Source organism: Girardinichthys multiradiatus, chromosome 4, assembly GCF_021462225.1.
Source record: "Girardinichthys multiradiatus isolate DD_20200921_A chromosome 4, DD_fGirMul_XY1, whole genome shotgun sequence".
NCBI lineage: Eukaryota > Metazoa > Chordata > Actinopteri > Cyprinodontiformes > Goodeidae > Girardinichthys > Girardinichthys multiradiatus.
In genome coordinates, this window is record NC_061797.1 from 24939099 (window position 1) to 24961940 (window position 22842).

General features: G+C 38.2%; 1 protein-coding gene across 5 annotated transcripts in view; it reads right to left on the reverse strand.

Annotated features, from left to right (window-relative positions):
• The window catches only part of apba2b (amyloid beta (A4) precursor protein-binding, family A, member 2b), a 78777-nt gene that overhangs the window by 28577 nt on the left and 27358 nt on the right, over positions 1–22842 (reverse strand). For 4 of the 5 annotated variants that reach the window (XM_047362860.1, XM_047362859.1, XM_047362858.1 and 1 more), the window contains exons 2-6: positions 15906–16403; positions 12777–13819; positions 7289–7369; positions 5363–5402; positions 4947–5092 (exon numbers count right to left, since the gene is read on the reverse strand). In XM_047362860.1, coding sequence (XP_047218816.1) covers positions 4947–5092; positions 5363–5402; positions 7289–7369; positions 12777–13819; positions 15906–16383 — 1788 coding nt within the window. In that variant the 5' untranslated portion in view covers positions 16384–16403. Of the gene's footprint in view, positions 1–4946; positions 5093–5362; positions 5403–7288; positions 7370–12776; positions 13820–15905; positions 16404–17336; positions 17356–22842 lie in introns of those variants that run through there. The other variant, XM_047362857.1, reaches the window with a different exon arrangement.

Genomic DNA, 22842 nt, shown 5'->3' on the forward strand with positions numbered 1-22842 from the left:
TTAGTGCACAAACAGCATCGTGAAGACCAAGCAATCCACCAGACAGCTTACCTTTAAAGTAGGGTAAGATTGGAAAACATTTTCCCATGCTCTGATCATATCAAAAAGCACTAATCCATTTTCAAAAATGGTAAGGGGAACATTAATCAGAGAATCTTTGTCACTCTGGAGGAGCTGCAGAGATAAAGCTCAGGTGGGATAGTATGTTGAAAGGAAAGCAAATAGTAGCACTCAACAAATATGACTTTTAGAGAAGAGCGACAAAAAGAAAAACACTTCGCTGACAGAAAGCCACTAGATGTCAAATGTTTGCCACAAGCCATGCAAAGGTCACAACAACCTTTTGAAATCCTATGCTCTGGTCAGATTAGACCAACATTAAATGTTCTGACTAATGTGCTAAATTTTATGATGGAAAACTAGCACTGCACATCACCCACAAACACCACTGCCACAGGGAAACATGGGGGAGGCAGGACCATGCTTTGGGGATGCATTTGCTTTCAGCAGAGACAGGGCCGTTGGTCAGAGTTGATAGGAAGATGGATGAAGATAAATACTGCTAAAACCTGGTACTGGCTGCAAAAGTGACTGAGGTGGAAGTCCTCCTTCCAGCAGGTTAATAACCCTTAACAAGCAGCAAGAACCACGTACGAATGGTTTAGATCAAAGAATATTCATGTGTTAAAATGCCCAAGTCAAATTCCAGACCCAAACTGAAATTAATATTTTGGAAAACATTTTGAAAACAATATATCATTTTCCTTTTACTTTACAAGTATGCACCACTTTACAGGTCCTTCCCAAAATATTAGCATATTTTGATAAAGTTCATTATTTTCCATAATGTAATGATGAAAATTTAACATTCATATATTTTAGATTCATTGCAAACTAACTGAAATATTTAAGGTCTTTTATTGTCTTAATATGGATGATTGTGGCATACAGCTCATGAAAACCCAAAATTTCTATCTCACAAAATTAGCATATCATTAAAAGGGTCTCTAAACGAGCTATGAACCTAATCATCTGAATCAACGAGTTAACTCTAAACACCTGCAAAAGATTCCTGAGGCCTTTAAAACTCCCAGCCTGGTTCATCACTCAAAACCCCAATCATGGGTAAGACTGCCGACCTGACTGCTGTCCAGAAGGCCACTATTGACACCCTCAAGCAAGAGGGTAAGACAGAGAAAGAAATTTCTGAATGAATAGGCTGTTCCCAGAGTGCTGTATCAAGGCACCTCAGTGGGAAGTCTGTGGGAAGGAAAAGGTGTGGCAGAAAACGCTCCACAATGAGAAGAGGTGACCGGACCCTGAGGAAGATTGTGGAGAAGGGCCGATTCCAGACCTTGGGGGACCTGCGGAAGCAGTGGACTGTTTCTGGAGTAGAAACAGGTGTTGTGCAGGAAATGGGCTACAGGTGCTGCATTCCCCAGACCTGGGCTACAGAGAAGCAGCACTGGACTGTTGGTCAGTGGTCCAAAGTACTTTTTTCGGATGAAAGCAAATTCTGCATGTCCTTCGGAAATCAAGGTGCCAGAGTCTGGAGGAAGACTGGGGAGAAGGAAATGCCAAAATGCCGGAAGTCCAGTGTCAAGTACCCACAGTCAGTGATGGTCTGGGGTGCCGTGTCAGCTGCTGGTGTTGGTCCACTGTGTTTTATCAAGGGCAGGGTCAATGCAGCTAGCTATCAGGAGATTTTGGAGCACTTCATGCTTCCATCTGCTGAAAAGCTTTATGGAGATGAAGATTTCATTTTTCAGTACGACCTGGCACCTGCTCACAGTGCCAAAACCACTGGTAAATGGTTTACTGACCATGGTATCACTGTGCTCAATTGGCCTGCCAACTCTCCTGACCTGAACCCCATAGAGAATCTGTGGGATATTGTGAAGAGAACGTTGAGAGACTCAAGACCCAACACTCTGGATGAGCTAAAGGCCGCTATCGAAGCATCCTGGGCCTCCATAAGACCTCAGCAGTGCCACAGGCTGATTTCCTCCATGCCACGCCGCATTGAGGCAGTCATTTCTGCCAAAGGATTCCCGACCAAGTATTGAGTGCATAACTGTACATGATTATTTGAAGGTTGACGTTTTTTGTATTAAAAACACTTTTCTTTTATTGGCCGGATGAAATATGCTAATTTTGTGAGATAGGAATTTTGGGTTTTCATGAGCTGTATGCCAAAATCATCCGTATTAAGACAATAAAAGACCTGAAATATTTCAGTTAGTGTGCAATGAATCTAAAATATATGAATGTTAAATTTTCATCATTACATTATAGAAAATAATTAACTTTATCACAATATGCTAATATTTTGAGAAGGACCTGTATGTTAGCTTATCACACAAATCAGAAAAAGTATAAGTACTTTTGCAAGAAAATATTACATTCACCTGATCAAATTTCTGTAAACATGACCAGCAACAGTCCTAACCAAGACGAAATATATTTTCTATTATTATTTTAAGACGTTTCATGCAATGCAAGAGATGTGAGGCTTTGAGCAGCATCTACCAAGGCACTGAGCAGTTCGGCAGGGGGTCGTCAACAGGAAGGAGTTGATGGTAAGGGTGGAAATAAAGCTTCATAAATATTACATCAAAGTGAGTAAATATCATGTAAGCAGGATCTGCATAAATAAGCTACACAGTTTAGACACAATTCATCTGCCAATATGCTCTGCAGAGCTTGTGTGCACTAACCGATTCCTTCCCCAGATTAATTTAATGAAAACCAGCATGAATAATGCCTATGTCAATGAGTTAACCACCAAAGTTTAAAGAATTGCATTAAGGGACACCCAGCAGCAAAGTTGCTTATTGCAACTGAATAACCCGACTATACTCTTTTCAGTCTTGCAGAAGTAATTGCCTTGAATTTTAAAATGTTACATATCTTCTGCTGAGCTACAAAGTGTTTTGGGGAAGACTTAATGCTTAAACACTGTAATTCTGAACTTACTGAACCTGGAACACAATTACAAAAAACTAATTATTGTTTTCAAAACACATCCAGCACAACTAAGTTCATCCATCTGTAGCAGGTACAGACACAGAATCTCAGTTTCTAAAAGTGGATAGTGGCACAGCAGGTCATCCAATAATTAGGAAGGTATCCATAGTTGTGTTCACATGAGAGGGAGCTCAGATACACTTGTGCCTGAGTTGAAACTTTGCATCAAAGGATTTGCATAGAAGTTTTCTCACAAATCTTGTCCCAAAAGTGCTCTTTAGTGAAATGAGTCATATGGCACAAGAACCCTGAGTACACAACAGAGAAATAAAACTGGAATAAATTTCTATGTATCCTTTAAAGAAGGAAGTTGTTCAGTCGATGTTTCCTAACAGCTGAACAGAAATGATGAATAAAACAACTAGGCAGCCCAAAGCAGTACTGAAACCCATCTTATTTTAAACCTGTACTCGAAGACCACAATCTCAACACAGCAGAGAGCGAGTTGCAATTAGGAAAATATTAAGACTTGCATGACAGCAACTATATTATCGAGATGGCTGTGTCCAACAGATGCCTACAGCCCAATCTGGGGGGTATGGAAATGAAATAACTATAATTTCTGTTAACCTTTATGGTAAGTTACTGACACAAACATCACTAATGTATTTAAAACATAACAATGTATGATTTTCTTTTAAAGTGGGACTATGCTCGTGTACAAAAGACTATGTAAGATACATCTTAGATGTATCTGTATTTGGTAACTCTTTATTAGAAATATTTAAAAAACAAAACAGAAAAAAACAAAACAGCATGAAAAAACAAAACAGAAAAAACAAAACAGAAAAAACTAAAACTTAGGATCTTGTAAACATGATGCGCTGATTATTCAACATCTGCAACAATTAGGTTTCTTGTTCTATTTCCCTAAATATTTTTTATTGACAATAATACACACTAAAACTGCATACTAACCCACCCGCACCAAAGGACAGACCGAATATCTATTAATAATTTGATATTAATAATAAATTAGGCCAAAATGATTGATGTAGATTTAGGTTTAAAGTCATTTTGCCATCATATTTTATCTGACTGAAAGTAATAATAATGTTTTTCAAGTGGCCTAGCAAGAATCCTGACTTGAATCCTTTAGAGAATCCAAGGAAAAAGCTAAAGATGAGGGTGATGGCAAGAGCGCTTTCCAACCTCAAAGAGCTGAAGCTCATAAATCCTCAAAACACCAGGGGAAACAGTCAATAATAAGACGGATTTGTTTGTTGCATGGCCAATAAAGTATTTTTCACTGATTATTTTCAACATGCCATTTTGTTCAAGTGTAAATAAAAATGGAGAAATTATAAATTATTTCTTTAAATGATGCACCTTGTACATTGCTGGTATCATTTCTACTCAAAAACAAACCTGTTGGTTGGAATAAAATTAACTTTAAAAAAAGATCAGCCCGCAATGTCAAGAGTTCTTTTTTCCATAAGTCCTTATAAATAAATAAGTAAATAAATAAAAAACACAAACAACACAAAGGGGGCTGTAAACAAAAAAATAAATGACTTCTTAAAATAGTTTTGAGACATATAACTTGCTAGTTTTACATTTATATAAAAGAGATTAAAACATTTCCTCCAGCTGGTGTCAGCTGCTACCTGATTACTGTACCTTTTATGTATTATTTTCCCAAAGGCGAGTTGTTACATATAAAAAAATTGTGGAAGAACCAGAATCATTGTCTAAAAAATAAAGAAACCTAAGTTAACTTTCTGGGCTTAAACGACTTAGCTTAACTTTGTGAGTTCAATTAACAAGTCAGTTTTTTCACATATCAAATACATAAGTGCTTTATGAGAAAGATATGATTTTGATCAGTGCATGACTTCATATGTAAAATATAGTATGTTCTATTTATGGTTTTACATGAATCAGTGCAGATATATGTGAATGAGTGTCCTTTTTGCTACCTTGACTCTGCTGACAGCTTCTTGTGCCTGCATCATCCGGATGTTCTTGGAAGGGTTCCTCTCAGACAGCAGCTGGGTGGAGCCCAGGTAGTTAGCAGCAAAGATAATGCCATCAATCAGGTCTTCTGGCTCGCAGGGTCCAGGGACTGAGAGGACAGTGATAAACAGACAGAGCAAGGGGAGACAGATGATTTTTAGAAGCAGCTTGTGCCTTACAGAAAATATTGTAACCGCTGTTTTCTTTTATATAGTTGTAACAGGTCTGTGTGTGCGGGCTTAGACTTTACCCCATGAAAATCCAAGCAAAATAAAGACTAGAGATCTAACAGTGACAGTGAAATTCTTATTGACGTTTTTAATGTCACATCAGTATCTTGGTCTGATTGGGAAGCAGGTTTGGAGGCAGAATAACTCACCATCAACAAAGCTGGGGAAGGATGCAACTTTCTTTGTTGGCTGAAAGACAGAAATGGGATAAAAAAATATTTTTAACATTTTAAATGCCTGAATAATGAACATGATCATAAAACAATAACATTTTAAAACAAAACAGCATTATACCCCATCAGCAATATGTAAAAGGGTAAATAAAAACCATGTAGTTATTTACAGTAGAGACAGCGTTATTAACCTTCAGGCTCCATTTGTTCGGCTTCACACCTGTGCGCTTCACGCTAACACGGTTGCTAGGCAACATAAATTACACTGAGCTAAGGGCAAGAGAAACGCAGACCGACGTAACACCGGCGGCACACTATGCTAATCTGGCATGTTTAGCTAATAGCTACAGGTAGCATAAATGTTACTGTTTGACCATCATTTGTTTACATGACGCTTCTTGTAGATGCTCATTTGACTTGGTGATTGACATCAAGCTCATGTATGCTGCAGCGCTCCAGCTCAACATGCCGTAAAGGAAGTTTAATCTAATGTGAAACGTAAATCGATTAATCTGTGGCTATCCTCAAGGACCCGGATGTGTGACACAAAAAACTGAATTTTGGAACTGAAATTGAATTACAGACCTGAAAGTGAAACTGAGTAGTCAAACTGAATTTTTAATACAACAAAATACATTTTAAAAGCAAATGAATTCAGTTTCAAACCATAAAATTCAATTTCAGTTTAGAGAAATTCATTTTCAGTACATTTTCAAACAAGTGCATTTAATTTCAAATTACACAAATACAAATTCAGTCAGAGCAATTCAAATTCAGTTTCTGATGCCACAAGTTTCTTCCCATTCAGGATCCCTTAATCTGTTTGGAAAACAGATGATTATCACAATGAGCTCCGATTAAACACATAAACTACTAATACAGTTTTACTGATCGGTGCCTTCTATATCACTTTCTCTTGCTTTAAAGTGTGAAACTATGGAAGCAAATGTGTTAAAGCTATGATTTTAAAATGAAAAAGCATTTCTTTTAATACATTTTATTTTTCAAATTTGACATTGCAAAATGAATTTTAGTCACTTTTTGCTGAGACATCTTTTGAAATTTAAATGTCAAACACTATTTTATTTATCATTTTAATTAATTTACAAATTGAGCAGTCTTGAAGAAGAAAATTAAAATGCAGTTTGGATGATTTATTTTTTATTTTATTAATGAGTCCAAAAAATGCAGCTTCACTTTGAAAATGAAAATGCATTTTATTAATCCATTTTAATTTGAATATTGGGACACATTTGCTTCCAAATCTGTTCGGCAAAGAAGCTCAAATAATAAATCAACCCAAATTCAAATAATACAGGAAAGCAGCCATGTTGGAGAATACTTATTTCTTTAGAACTGGATACAATATTATTCAGATCCTCTATTCAGACTTGGCAAAAACCCTTACTTACAGCCATGCAATTATGCTCATGTCATGTACTAAACTGCTCTGGTATTCATGTTGTGCCGTTTTCATAAGTAAGTGTTCAATAACAGTGCAACTATGTCATCCCAGATTGATGGTGCAGGTTAAGCAGTGAGAACATTAAGAAGGACTCTTTAGTGCTACTTGATTCCTGACAGTCAAACAGTTAATCTCACTGGATCTGCCAGATCCTTGTGACCAGATTACTACAAACTCGTAAAGCTTCACTCAGAGGCAAGAAGAGGCAGACATCTCAGTGAAAAATTGCTCTCATAAAACCACAAACGCATATTCGACTGCTACAACGTTATCATGCCGCCAAGACATGAGCTGCAGTTGTAATTACACAGCTGCACATTTACTCAAGTGGTCACAAACACTTAAACTATACACATATATTTTGTGTAAAATAACCACCAGCCTCACTAAAACTGTAAAAACAAAATGCTGCAGTCAGATATCCAGCAGCATCATACCTCTGGTACATTGTTGTTTTCCAAAGGGACATTGAGATCGGAGCGCTGCTGCTTTCTCGGTTGCTCTGGACCATTACTTACCTGTCGGATCAACACAGAACAAACAGGTGCAACAATATAAGAGTCGGAATAGAACAGAGATATGATAGAGTTGAAATACAATGCAAGAATTGTAAGAAAGCTTTTAACTCCAATGAAACAAATGTGTGAATGAATAGGGAAAAGTTTTTGTCTTTCCAGGAACACGCATAAACCATACTGGGAGAAGTATTTAACCAAGTGGAACATCTTTAATGATGGTGTAGCTTGTTCAATTTGTGTGCACAATCAGAGGACAAAAGAGAAAAGAAATTAGAGAAACACAATTTAGCAGTCTCTCGCTGCTCATTAAATTTCACTGGCATTAGGATTGAAATGAAAAGCCTCTGCTGTTTAAACCCTTCCTCTCAGAGCAGTGGCAAAAAGGAGATTCGGATGAGCAGCACGTGTTATTGTGAGTCTGTGTGTCTTCCTGTAGCGGAAGAGAGTTAACTGATCAGTATTGTCAAAATGAGGTGAGATCCTTCCATGTATCCATGCAGAAATAAATTAAACCCTCATAATTAGATCAATGACATATACAGCAGTAAATGTTCACATTTTAAAGCTATGAAGTCTGGGGGGCCCATTTGGAGTATGTTTTAATTCTTCTTTCTTTTGCAGAAGTGTATCCCTATGATTGAGTTTAACAACAATCACATATGATGAAATGAGAGTCGAATCTTTAGAGTATCAAATAAATAATGATCATTTTACATGGATAAGATGTCATGAAACAGTAAAATGAGTATATCTTCACACTCTGGAACTGAGGACTGAAGAGGCCTGTATGGAGTCACACATTAACTGTGACTGTCTTATCTTTTTCAGAAGTAGAAAACTACAAGTATAATCAAAGAAAAATGTATGATGATTTTCTATTTTTCTACAATTATTAAATGTAATGAAGAGGGGTAATGTTAATCAATTGTGATGTATGAATAAAATGAAGTGATGTTTTTTTTTTTAGCTGTAACTGGTGTGAGAGCAAGAAGCAGAGAAATACTGTGTTAGAAAGCTTGAGGCTGAGCAGATAAGGAGGGCACAATGGACTGAGAGCCAGAGGCAGAGTCATAACATTAGGACGGGAGGGGCAGAGGAGAGCCAGCTTCACGGGAACTGGGCATGGATGGAAGATCAACGAGCAAGCTCAAGTCATAACAAGCATGGGAGCGAGAAACGAGAAGCCAGGTGCACGCTTTTTTTCGTCAGTCTGAAGTTCGAAAAACAGGCAAATGTCATAGCACCAGGACAGGAGCGGGAGTCGTGAAGGCCGACAAAACAGACGGACGTCATAACACAGGGAGCCAGCTGCGGGCTGTTTACGATTCTGTCTACGGAGGCTGGGAGACAGCACCGAAAAGTCACGGTGACCACGTAACTCAATGATGGGAAAGCTTGCCCGGCAACAGGGGATGAGCAGTGAGGCTATCTGTACCATAAAAACTGTGCCAAAGAAAGAAACAGGGTTGTTTCCTCGCAGAAGACCAGCGAACAAGAACGGACGAAGAAATTAGCTACAGATGAATCAGAAGACCGGAGACGCAGCCCCTCTGACAAATTCTGCATTATAAAGAGGATCAACCCGTGTGCCCTGAGAAGAGCTGCAACTCAAAATTGAAAATCTGAATTTCATCTGTTGCATTTTTACCAAGACAACTGAAGTGAACTTGGTCAGTGAACAACTGATTGCTCTAAGTTTCAGGCTACTGGAAGTCCTGAACCAACCTCAATTACACCTCAAAGGTTTCCTTCAACTATTCAGTCTCTGGAAGCTACCGACTTTTGAAACATATGCCAACAAAGTTTTTGTTTTAAAAATTTAAAAATTTAAAAAATGTTTTATTTATTTATTTTTTCTTTCCAACTTGACCATCAAAACCCCGAGCATCAGCGCCTGTCCACATAGAAGATGAAAACTGAAGATTTGCCCTTCAACCAAGAAGACAATCACTAGTTGCCTACTGAAGAACTCATTCCATTCGGATCTATGGAGAGCCTCCGTCTCCAAAGCCTCTTCAGCCTGACCCGTTTCAGCATTAGGGAAAGATAGGTTGAGTTGAATGATTTATTTCTATTATTCAAATAATTAAGTTTTGTTTATTTTTAAGCCGTTACTGACCCCTGCAAAAGCATTACTAATTAAAGAAAGCATATACATTTCTAGATTTATTGTGGGCAGTCAATTATTTGAGTCACCTTATTTTTGGGTTTTTCGTTGGTGGTAAAAAGTCTTGTTGCCTGGTTCCAAATGATTTTTGGAGGTTTTTATAGTTGCCTTAAGCCAAACTTGTTAAAACAATGCCCTTGGGGCTCGTGCCAAGACACTAAAATCAACCTAACCCATATACCAATTGCAAGTTATAGGGAATGAGCAGTCATTAACAGAAGTGACTGTCGAGGAGTGGATGACTGCTGTGGGCTACTCGGTCGTCCAGACCACCAGTTGAAGAAGGGCGAGACTTTTGGATGCAGGCTGTTAGATGTCATTTCTCGACACCAGCTTAAACAGATTTTCCAGTAAACCTGCTTAGTAAGACCTTCCAGGTTTAGGGAAGTCTGGACCCGTTGGATGGAGAGCTGGATTGAGCAATCCCCTTAGAAATAGGGAAGTAGGAGGGAGGGGTTAGCTCATCGGACAACGAAAGTAGTCCAAACAAACATTACAATAATGAGCTTGTTGTTTGCTAGAATGGAATGCTAAAATGCAAAGCTGTACAGTACAAAACTACATTTGTAAAAATAAATCCCAAGTGGATCCAAACTAAAGACACAACATGCAGGAATTAATCGTTATTAAATTGTTAAAGACTAGGATTGTAAAGACTCTTTCTATCTCCCAGAGAACACATTTACTACATTATTCCTTTCTTTTATTGACTGCCTGATTTGTTGCCTTTTTAACAACAATTAAAGCCTAAGGGTAAAATTACATTTATAACTTTTACTGTTGAGGGGCCTTTGATAGAGGTCAGACTCTTTCATAAGCAGTTAAACATTAACAATGAAATACAAATCTAAAGAAAAGATAAACTGTTAGAAAAATAAGCATGTTTGGTTACTATCCAGACGACCTGAAGGGTGGAGATAAAACATTTATTTTACACATTACCTTATGTTAAAGGTAAATGCCATAATCTTGCAGACACAGAATATATCCATCCGATTGTGTTATTTAAAATTCTTCTTTAAATAACACAAAACAATTAAGCTGTGGTTCTTAAATGCAACAAATCATAGAACTCTGCAAGCTTAATGGTTGTATCCAGTTTGACAGGGAGAAAGCTAATTAAGATTAACCCAAAGATTTCTGATTCAAGTAGAACATCTGTATTTAATTCAGGCATGGGATGGTACAGGACTTCGAATGAAAACCTTGAGTAAAAAGACCTTCATTTCACAGTATCTAAGCGTAAAACACAATTTAATTGGCAACAATTGTTCCAGCTGTTATAGAAATACAATTATGTAGTGTTATTTTGATTGTGATAATTTAAATCCATGGGAAGCGCTTAATTAAAAACAGTTATGGATACTCATCTTTAAGCTCCACAACATAACTGTATCTGTTTTTGGTAAATGGAAATATTTCCAAACAGCTGAAGTCATCTTTCTTGTGAGCAAGGAGAAAGCCTGTTAACCTTTTCTTTTAACCAGCTGACAAGCAGTGCACAGCAACAGCTAATGAGACATTCATTACTCTATGTCACTTTGTCTCTTTCTTTGGCAACTTATTAACAATACTTTCAACCATTAAATTGTATGACATAAAACTGGAGAACCTTTAAACCTTTAAACCATTAACCCGTGTATACCCAGGCCTAGTTTGTATACAATGTAAATATTGAAATCCCAGCAAATTCATCCTTTTGGAGCTTCTCCAAGAATATCATTCGCATTCAATCTCTAACTGATAAAATGTGTGATGCAACACAAAGTTCTGTGCTTACTGGTTTGGGTATAGGAGACCTCCCAAAATAATTGTCTTAGTTTCCCTGTTAAACATAACCTTTTGGTTCACAACTACAAAGTCAAAGTCTAATCAAATTTGCTGTTGCCCTGGTTAAGTTGAAGGGCACTGTGAATCAGTATACAGAAAACATTTTATTTGATTACAGAACATGAAATGACCAAATCATCTACACAAGTCCAGGAGTCATCTGAATCTGCATTGTGGGGTGCATTTTTCCAATTTAATCTTGTTCCGCTGACTCACTTCTGCACTTCAAATGAGCTGCAGAAAGTGAAATGATAAGTATAATGTGTGCATGGCAGGGCAGGTGTTTATCAGCTTGCTGCCCAACAAAGATTTTCTCTTCTTCTTTTACTATTTGACTTTTTTAAATAGAGGGTATCTCTGCATGCTTTTAAGTCCATCCTGAGTCTGTAAAGAGTCTGCCTTTCTTTAGGTCTAGAGGAGACATAAGGAGGGAGTAACTCTCTAGGTAACATGGGGGAGGAACAAGGCTTCAGCTATTCTTCTGGAGAGAAACATGTCTTTTTTAATTTGTCTTCATCTCTTCAACACAACAATTTCAAATCCTATTACCATGCTTTAGCCTAACATATACTCCCATCCAAACAATGTCTTTTTTAGAATAGTTTTTTACACATTTCAGCTAGACAACAGCATGTCCATCAAACACTTTTAAATTAGGCCTAGCATGCCTTCTTCCTGTCAACCACCTGGTTTTAACCCTCAGAGCTGCATAGGAAGGTGGTCACTGATCTGAGTTAGTCTGTAGGTGTGAGGTGGGGTGTAGAGCTAACAGGGTTCTAGTTTAAACAACTGCACTGCTATCCTTCATGATTTAACGATGCTTCATTTATGTAAGCTCCTTTCATCATGGGATATAGCCTTCTCATCTGACTGACTTGTGAACACTTTACTGCTTAAGGCATCTGTCACAACATCATGAAGATGGAGCGAGTAAAGAACTGCTCCACTCTGCATATCTTTAACATTTTGAAACATGAAAAATGAAAAATTGTAGAGCTTCAGGTTGCCCCTATTTTATGTATTATTACACCTCCTTCATTTTGCACTAGAAAATTACTCTTAGTTTAAAAAATTTGAGATGTTCTGTATGTGTTTCACATAAAAGAAATAGCAGTTTTGGGTCGTGGCTCAGCACAGTCTAAAGTATAGAGAATCAGAACTTTGATGTAAATAAACTCTAAAACAGAAGTGGCTACAAAATATATAAGATGAAAAAGCGTCTGACTAGTTGTTAGCTAGACTCTGATTCAGAACCTTTGTACTGCAGATACAACTGCCTGCTCTAGGTGATGTTTCCAACGGTAAATACCAAAAAATGAACAATAGCTTACTTCTAAACAGGGGATCCTGAAAGCAGTTTTGGTTTAGATGTGCAAAAAGTAAAGCTTCTGCGCTTCAGTAACACATTACCTGCTCTTGAACCCATCTCTGTCTGTCTTCAGGAGAGCGTGGATGAGACTTGATGGCCCTCTGGAGGTCAGGGTTGTTTTGGTGCATGGAGGGGATGTTCAGAGACTTGGGCCTGCTGTCGTGGCGATGGTGAACTGGTGCATAGGATGCTGCCTCAGACTTAGAATGAGGATAGTCAATTGATACAGGGTCCTGTGCCAGCTCCTCTGGGGATTGGTCAGTTCCACTGCTTAGACTCCCCATGCTCATACTCATCTTGATCTCAGCAACAATTTGATCAATGTCCTCCTCTGCCTCCTCCCCTGTCTCACCCTCCACTACCAGCACCTTACGGCTGCGGTATGGGGAGACTCGTACAGAGTTCCCATTGTCTTCAGAAGGATAATAGTCTCCAGTGTAAGCTCTTCCATGTTTCTCCTTCTCATCACCTTCTTCGTCTTCGTCTTCATTTGGACAGCCCTCCTCACTCTCTGCCTCTTCCTCCTCTCGGTCATGCCTCTGGGTGTGGCAGGGGGTGTTTTGGATCAGAGGCTGGTGATGATGGTGGTCCAATATGGGCTCTGGGCGTCCATTGTAAATCTGTTCATCGGGATCTTGTTCAACCACCTCACAGCGGACCTCCCCCTCCCCCTGACCCCACTCTTCCACCCTTTGCCTTTCCCGTTCTGTCCACTGCTCCTGGCTCGCCTGGCCCTCCTCAATCCATTCCTCTTGTGCCTCCTCATTTCCCTCTCTCCATTCCTCCACCACTTCTTCCTCTTCTTCCCACTCCTCTCTCACTGGCTCCTCTCTTTCATCATCTTCAACCCATTCCTCCTCTCTCAACACTCCCTCTGCCTCCTCCTCTCCCTCCTCTGCCCATCCTTCCTCAGCCTCCTGGCATTCACCAACGTGGGATCCGTGTTGCTGAATGCTACCAGAGCAGTCTCCCTGGCTGTGGTGACAGTCTCCTTGACTGCTGCAGTCCATTCCCTCCAGGTAACTGTCATCCTCAGGACAGTAGCGAATGTAATAAGTGACTCCCTCATCTTCCTCTGCTAATCCTAGAGAGGTTAATGATCAGAAACAGACAGTTGTTTGCTTTATTTCTATACACTTTAGAACCATTCCTGAATCACTGCTACATATGATGTAGTAAATAATTTTGGGCAAAACAGTATGTACCTTTAGACACATGATTCTTCATTGGTCATTTAGGCTCGCTATCTGCTATCGTATTGTATCTGTATTAAATTATTTTAAGTTTTTATCCTTTATTTCTGAATTTTATTTACTGAAATACAACATTATTAGGGGTGTAATGTACACAAAAATAAAGGTTTGGTATGTATTCAGGTTTTAAAGTCACGGTTCGGTACCTTTTCAGTACGTTAATTACAAAATTAAGTAATTAAGAAGAATTGGTCAGCAACAAAAAAAGACCAGCACTCAGACAGCAGTAAAAAAGATTTGGTAGGACTTGTTTTCAATGAAAAAACTAGTATTAGCAGGCATAGCCAATGTCTGGATAGATAGATTATACAACAATATAACCACTTTAAAATGCTAATTGTTTATGTTCAGAAGATTTTGACCAAGAATAAAACGTGTTTATACATTGGAGATTCCTTTGATTTGCATTTTATAAGATGTACAGGTTCAGGCTAATTGGAGCTACAGGTAGCCAATTTGCATGTCAAAAGATTTTTCTCTACTATCTGTGAGGTTTACTTTCAGCTTGACCTTGTTTCAGGTGAGTAATTCAGTTAAGTTCAGAGTAAGCAGTATACCTTATTGCTGTTGAAAGATGGGTATGCTAACATAAAGTTTTGTTTCAGTCCACCTTTTTTCCTCTACTGTGGTTGTATGAAAAAGTTCCCAAATAGCAAAGATTAGTGATAGCTGGGAGTTCTCTCTGTTTTGTTTTGGAGTCAATTTTTAAAGTTGCACTACTAAACGTTGCATTTTGCCCCCAGTTCCATCCATAAATGTTCTGCATGCGTTTAGTTATAAAACAACACTGTATTTGTTTGGTACACATGCGTACCAAATTGACAGGGTTGTATCTGACATTTTTTGTAATAGATGTATAAAATACATATCAGAGCAAATACAAAGGACCATGGAAGGAATGTAATGGGTGTACATTTTTATCTTTTTACCAATCTGAGTTAAAGCTTTCATTAAACAATGACACAGCATTCCCTTCCTACCAATTCAACACTGTAGCATACACAGTTTGAACACCAGCTACCCAAGCTGTGATATAATTTTTGGACATTGTGGAAAATTAGCTGCAACTGTGAAATACCATACAATATATTGTGGAAATATACACCCCTGCTACAGAGTCAACACAAGTGGTATCTAAATGTCAATAGCAATAAGCCAAGAGTTACATTACTTTATCACATGCTACTCTATGCAGGTGTTCTGTCTGCCCTGTTGAAGATTCCCTCACTTCTGTATGCTGAATGCTCACAGTAAACCATCTGATTCACTCCAACTTACTTTCTTTTTATTTCAGTCAATAATTATTTGACCACTTGAGGGGACTTATACAGTGTGTATAGAACATATAACTTTAAACTCCAGGTCAATAAACTGTGGAGAGAAATTAAACTTAAACCATCCTGATGCAGCAGCACAGTGGCATTCATATTTCAGCACTTGATGTTCTCCAAAATACGTTTCATATATATATGTTTAGACCCTTGTAAGAAAAACGTTTGGAGACACCAACTTACATGGCAACATAAGAAATAGTGTAACAGCAGGTTTAGTATGTATCACATATATTAAAATTAAGCTATAAAATTGTTTGTCACATCCGTTACTGCAATTCTGAGATTGGTCAAAAACAATTCTTTTCGTATTTCCCTAGAATGAACACATTAGCTGGTCTTGTATTGCCTGCTTCATTGGAACATACTGGTGGGCTGCATTGGTTTAGGAAAGGCTTTAGTAATACATGCAAATACTGACATGTTAATTGAAAATACACTATGCACTTCTCTTATGGCTGATATATGAAAATAGAGAAATAATGATAGGTGCACTCAGTGACCAAGGTACAGAACATTTTAAAGATTTTTTATTACAAATATAAATATCTAATCATCACAGAAAGATGGTTGAGAGCACACTCACCATCATCATAGTCTTCCTCATCCTCTGAAGTGTTGTTTACATAGTCAGAGCTGGAGTCATCATCCAGACTGTCAGCTTCACCATGAAAGTCTGCCTGATCATGGTTGTTGCTGTCCTCACCCTCATGAGGGTGATGCTCAGGTGTTGACGGTGTAGCTGGCCGCTGATTCTCAAGCTGTGAGTCAGCATCTTGGTTGCTATACTGTTTCATATCAACATCTACATCTTCTTCCGGATGACCGCGGCCCACATCTTGAGGCTTGGAAAATTGGGCGTTGCAGGAATGAGGAAGTGGTTTTGGATTGTGAGACTCTTTGTGGTAGCGTAGTGGGCGCTCCCGCACTGGCAGGGCTTTCAGATCCCGTGACTCTGCAGGACGAGGGGTGGGACAGGAGGCAGGGACGGGACCAGGCATGCTGTTTCCCCCACTGGTCCCAGGCCTCTTCCTTTGGGCCATGAATTGTGGCCTATAAGCCATGCATTCTTAATGGTTTGAACCTATGAAATGGAGAAACACAAAGAGACAGCCTGAGTGATGTCAAATTATGTTGATGCAGAATTAGTTTTGCATCCTAAAACCAAAAGTACTAATCAGTAGTATTCTGTAATAATAAATGTAATTTGGATATGCTTTAAAACAACTAAAAACTGAAACAATACTGCAAGTTTTCTTTACCAGCAAATAAACGCCCACTTTATTTTATTTTTCTGCATGTCCCACATTTTCACTGTCTAAGAATCTGATATGTTTCTGTAACCTAGGTATGGCTTCTCGTCTCCACTTCATACACATTTTGAGCAGCACCCTGAGTCGATTTAGCATAATTCTGTTTTTTAATTCTCAGCTCAATGTGTCACTCAGGCTAAGCTTTATAAAAGTAAACATTTAGTGTGGAGCCTCTACAAGCGTTCAGAGTCTTCTATACAAATCTGTCCTTCTGTTAATATATTATATTAGTTTAATTACCTGTCAATAACTTAAAAGATAAGAAATAGTGTAACAGCTTAAATGGTGTAGTATACATTTACATTTCACTATTCTCCATCTATTTTGTCAGGGGCCTCTCTCTCTCTGTTGTGTCATTAGGTTGCCATGAACAACTGCCCTCATAAGATATGTTGTCGCTGCTCTCTATCAGTTTTTGTTCATCCGAATTATGTTTCCAATTTCCAGAGATTAAAGTGATTAATTAGATCTGCCCAACATGCCAGGAAACACATGTCTAAAACAAATATAAGACATTGGCACCTATGATGCAGTTTGAGGTTTCTCATAAAACACATGCATCGAGTTCACACAGATGACACAGATACTCGAGCACACCTGATGAAACAAAGCAACATGTCGCACATTTCAAACATCTCACGTTAGCTTTTCAATCCCTCCTTATGCAGACAACGTAAAAGAATAACCTCATCTTTATGTCTTACCTGGAGCCGGGATGTGGTAAACAATAGGTCTAGAATTTGCTGTAATAACAGCACCCCTGCTTTTCCTCCCTAATGTTGCTCCTCGCTCCTCCCATCCCCCTCTAGCTGCCCCACAGCATGCACCTCTGTAACTCCACCCTCTCTTTATCCTCGTACTATAAACCAGCTCCATCAGTTAAGAGCTCAGCCGCGCCCCAAACAATTCCCTAGAGCTCAGAGTCAGGATTGGTAACTAGGGGTAACTGCATCCTCTGGGGATTGATAACCTTTGACATCGTCTTTGTTGGATTCTTGGCTTTTAAAAATAATGCTTCACCAGCACAGTGCTATAGGGTGTTGTCCTCTCCGGGATTCACAAAACACTTAATTGTATTTTTTGTGTTTTCTGCTGATTTCTTACTATTTAGAAGGAATTACTGTGTTATTTACATCTATAGTTTACATCTATTACATCTATAGTTGCAGACAGAGGATGCACTTTCCTATTTAGGATTTCAAAGCTTCTTTACAAAATAAGCCACAGCCTCCAATTTCAAAGACCTCAATACAAATACTTTTACAGTTTTATTGTGATTTCTTATCCTACTTTGGCCCTTAAGCTCACATTTTTAGCCCTTCTTGCAATAAAATTGAGTTTGCATATCATAGATTACTGCAGCAACTTTTATTTTATCCCCAAGGCAGCTGCTTATTGCATCCATAAACTATTGCTGAACAACTTTAATAAAGAACAAGTGATTTATGAGTTTTCTTTTTGCTTCAGATTCAGATACACAAACAGATTTTAGCTCTTTTAGCCTATAGGTCAAAGCACGACAGTTTTCTGAGACTCAGAGAGTTGTTTCTTCAGTTTTAAAACAAAAGCACACTCAGTAAATATCGTTTCCCTTATTCTTTTCTTTTGTTTTTTTGACAAGCGGAAAACAAAACGTGAGCTGAAGAGAGAACTTCACAGGAACAGCAGCAAATTGTTTTATTCTCAGTTTATTCTGAGATCAGTGACAGAAAACTAATTAGCTGTTTTGTCTGTCTTATTCAGTGCTACTTCAGTGTCATTCACACTAATCACTAAAGTTCCTCCTGGCAGGCATGTGCAAATAAGCAAATCCATGATAATAAGCATAAATTAAAAGCAAGTCTGTGACAGTAAGATTGGTGCAAGTAGTCAAATATCTTTATCTATATAGAATGAATTCCTCCCCATCACTTTTTTTCACATTGGATCACTTCCTGGTTAAAGAAAGTAGTTTTGGATGACTCAATAACCTCAACTCCACACATCTTTTGAATTCCTACTGTGGTTCGTTTATATTTCATGTTCTTATTACTCCAACTGCATTATATTGATAAGCTTCATAAGGTATATATCCATAAATAGTATTTTTAATTTTACACTTTTTATTTTCCACATTTTTTGTAAATGTCATTATCTTTAACCCTTGGAATACCTTCATTTTGTACTCTGCATGCAAAAAAATGCTTTTTCATGAATGCCACAGAAATATTACACATCAACATGTTTTTGTTTTTTTTCAATGAATGCTATTATTAACTTTAGGCCTCATTAATTAAATGCAAGTTTATAAGTACAAATTGGAATTTACATACATGGGATGGGCATATATGAGGGTATTATTAAATGCTAGTATTAGCAATTAAAGTCTCTATTTCTCTTTCTGTCAACTATGGGATGGGAGGAGATTGATTTATCCCATCCTGTCAGGATGTGACATTTTGGACTTTGTGTTTTGTTTTGTTTACTAATTATCATATTTCTCCAGCCCCTCTGGTTAGGTTGTGTTTTCTTATTGTTTACATTTTGTTTGTTTACATCCTAGTCCTTGTGTTCTCTGCTTCCCTTCCTGTCTGTTCAGTCTGTGTGGTGTTAGGTTTCATTACTCTGTAATCTGGTTTGCTTTATGGGTTCCTTGTTCGTTCTTAGATTTGGTGTTTCTTATGTTCCCTTCAGTTTCTCAGTTTCCTTCAGTTCATGTTTATCCCTGATTCTTATGCTTTATTTTTATCTGTGTTTATAGTTTTGTTTTAGGTCTGCTCGGTGTCTTGTTAATTACTTGTATTAGGTTCACCTGTTCCCTCTGCCTTCCTGCCTTCTCTCTGCATATTAGTTGGTTTGTTTCATTATGTTTTTGTGGGTTCCTTGCGTTACAACTCGACCCTTTATCCTCATCCCTGCCTTGAGTCTCCATGTTCCTGCAGTGTCTGTAATGTAAGTGTTTGGATCTCGACCCTGTTCAGTACCTGCAGTGTTTTGTTACGTTTTGATTTTTTTTAATTAAAGCTGACAGACTGCTTTTTGAAATGCTGCTTCCAAGCTCTTGTCTGCGCTTCGGTCCACTCCAAAACCTCACCATGACACATCCCATATCTGCAATTGAAAATTGCAACATTTTGAAATTGAAAATTTCAACATTTTGAAAAAATTTGAAATTGAAATTTTTGTTAGCTAGTAATATCTGAGCCTGTGTGTTTTACAAATTGAGAACAACATGAATTCTGATCAGTTTTTATTTTCAGCAAATTTGAAGATTTATAGTAACTACAAATATCTTTCGTTCATAGAAAACAAATAGAAGAAAAAAATAAAAGTCACCCCTCACCGAATACTATGCTAATGGCAATAAACAAGGAATGTAACATGAAAGAATAAATTCAGCTTTTTACAGCACAGTAATTCAACGGCCGTACAATGAGGAAAATCATTGTCTAAATATGCTCTTTAATTAATTGCAGAGTGATCTTTTTTCTAAAGATGATTCAAGTACCTATTAACTTAAAATTAGTGGCTTAAAAAAGTAGCATCTTGGGCTGCCGCAGCGGTAGAGTGCACGGCCCATGTATACAGAGGCTTCAGCCCTCAACGCTGCTGTACTGCCCAAGCCCCTCAGAACCTGAATAAAAATTGACAGATTTAAGACAAAAATCAGAGACCAACGCAAAAAGAAATCAAAATCCAGTTGGTTCATTTTCTATATCCTTATATCTACTTCCATTAAGTATCTGTCTGCAACACAAATGCTCTGAAATGTTAGTACTCATGCGAGCTGCTACCTTCATCACAAGAAGAGCTTGGAAACCACACAATCACATGCACAAAGAGGCAGTAACAGCAGCACACCAGCTTTGCCTTGAGTATCTCATTTGTGTGTTTCCAGCTGCAGCCAGGGAACACTTGCTGGGGTCCTCTTCATATCTGCAGGAAAATGCATCAGCAACTGTTCGAAAAATTTGAATTACCTTTACATGCTCTCCTATTATGGCAAACACAGGTCCAGTATGAGTGTACAAGCGTGCTTATTTGCATATTTCTGCGTTGAGTATGTGTGCGAGCTTAAAAGCTGGGCCGAGGAGCAGACAGAGGACGAGAGAAGCAATTCAGAAGCAGCAGATGGCTCAGTTAGAGTGTGGGCCTCGGGAATACTGATGTCTCTCTGCCTGGAATATTAAGCCATGACCTCTGATCACATCGTTGAAAGACAGGCAGAGCTGGACGAGAGTCAGCCAAAATAACATAAATGAAAGGAGGAATAACCGAGGGTAGAGATTGAGTACCAAACTCTTCATATGTCTATGTTTTAATAAAGCTACTTACACACCAAAAGCCCCGTGCCAAGTGGAAACCAGCTAAACATTGTTATCTTCAGCTGAACAACTGGATGATTAGTTACTCTGTTCATTGGCTTTCCTTATGAAAACCATTTACCCTGCACTTTCTTTTGATCATTTTCCATATTTTCTTTGACTTTGGTGTGAAAGATCACTTCTGCAGCATCATGGCTGAACTGCAGCCAACCTTCCCACCACAAAAGGTGAAATGTTTATGCTAATATGTCAAAATGTAACTTTTTACATTGATCTTTCTGGTCTTTACTGTTTTTACTCATTCTCTTTCTTCCTGGGGTTTTCTCAGATCTTTACAGATAATCTGAGTCTCCAAACCTCACAACATCTATTCAGCCACTGTCAATGCATCACAAAACCAAAAACACACCCCTAACATTTGTGTTTTAAGGACAGTTCAGATATAATGACAAATTAAAATTTCTCATGCATATTTGTGACTGCTCAAGAGTTTGAACAGATGTTTCACAAATTGGATGGTTAATTGTTCAGTCTCAGGTGTAAAGGTGAAAATATTTACTTTACATGCAGACAACTGAAAAAACAAGTAATAAAAACACTTAATCTTGAGATTGCATTTTGTCAAGCTTCCAACAAAACAACAGGTAACGAAGGACATAAACTATGACAATTGTCAACATTGTGATTGATGGAGGAATAACTAATTCTTCAGTTTTTCTCAGACTCAAGCTAGATGACTAGAACTTACAATACCAAACTTCTCACATATATAAAATGTTTTTAAAAACATCAAAAGAGACACAGAGACATTTTAAAGGAATATAATCCAAATCTTTAATAGAAATCTATTACATTGTCAAATATCAATGGTGCCTTATAAGTACATTGCTAATACAAGGTTTGACCCTATTTTGCCGTCAGATTCTAATTCCTCAGGTCAAAGATTCAATTATGGACTGACAAATAAATTGATCAGAAAACCAAAATGGCCGTCCATAATTTTCTGACACTCCAAATGGCTTTGTACAGCTGCAATAAATATGCAAAGTAGCATGTTGATCTTTTTGTTCTAGAAAGCCAGTTACTTTATTGAATCTATGGATACATCCAAGCGGAACAGTGAGCCTCTGACTTGTGAGGCACCAATCATGATAAAATTCTGTGATCCATGAAACAACCACAGCTGCCATTCATCCAACATGTTTGCCTGGGTCAAATGATCTTGTAAACATTAGGTGTTAGTATGAAACTGCCCTACCAACCTTCCACTTCATTTAACATATGCTAATAAACAGGGCATTTAAACCTAAGAGAGGAATAAAACAAGTAAATGAGGATAAGACGTATTAGACAAAGGCAGAGTGACATTTTTCTTCTTTACGGCCTCATTAATATTCAGAATTTGTTCCCTTCACAGTCTCCCACTTATTTCAAGATGATAACAAGGGAGACATGTGGGAGCCAGAAAGAGAAGGACAGCGGAGACTTGGTGAGCAGCAGGAATAGCACCAAACCACAGAACGATTTCTTCACCATTCAGGCGGCCAACAACCGTTTTCACTGCATCACGCCAAAGACACACCCTCCTCCTTCACCTTTGACTATTACCATGGAAATCCTTTGTTTTCCTGCTTCAATGTCAAGGAGGACTGATTCAGCCAAGCATCAATAGAATAGGATAGAGTAAAATAGGATAGAATAAAAGTATCCTTAATTTAAAGAACACAAGGAATGGACATTAGACCAGTGGAAATCTGTGCTTTGGTCTGATGAGTCCAAGTTTGAGATCTTTGGCGCAGAAGAGGTGAACGAATGGACTCTACATGCCTGGTTCCCACCGTGAAGCATGGATGAGGAGGTGTGATGGTGTGGGGGTGCTTTGCTGGTGACACTGTTGGGGATTTAT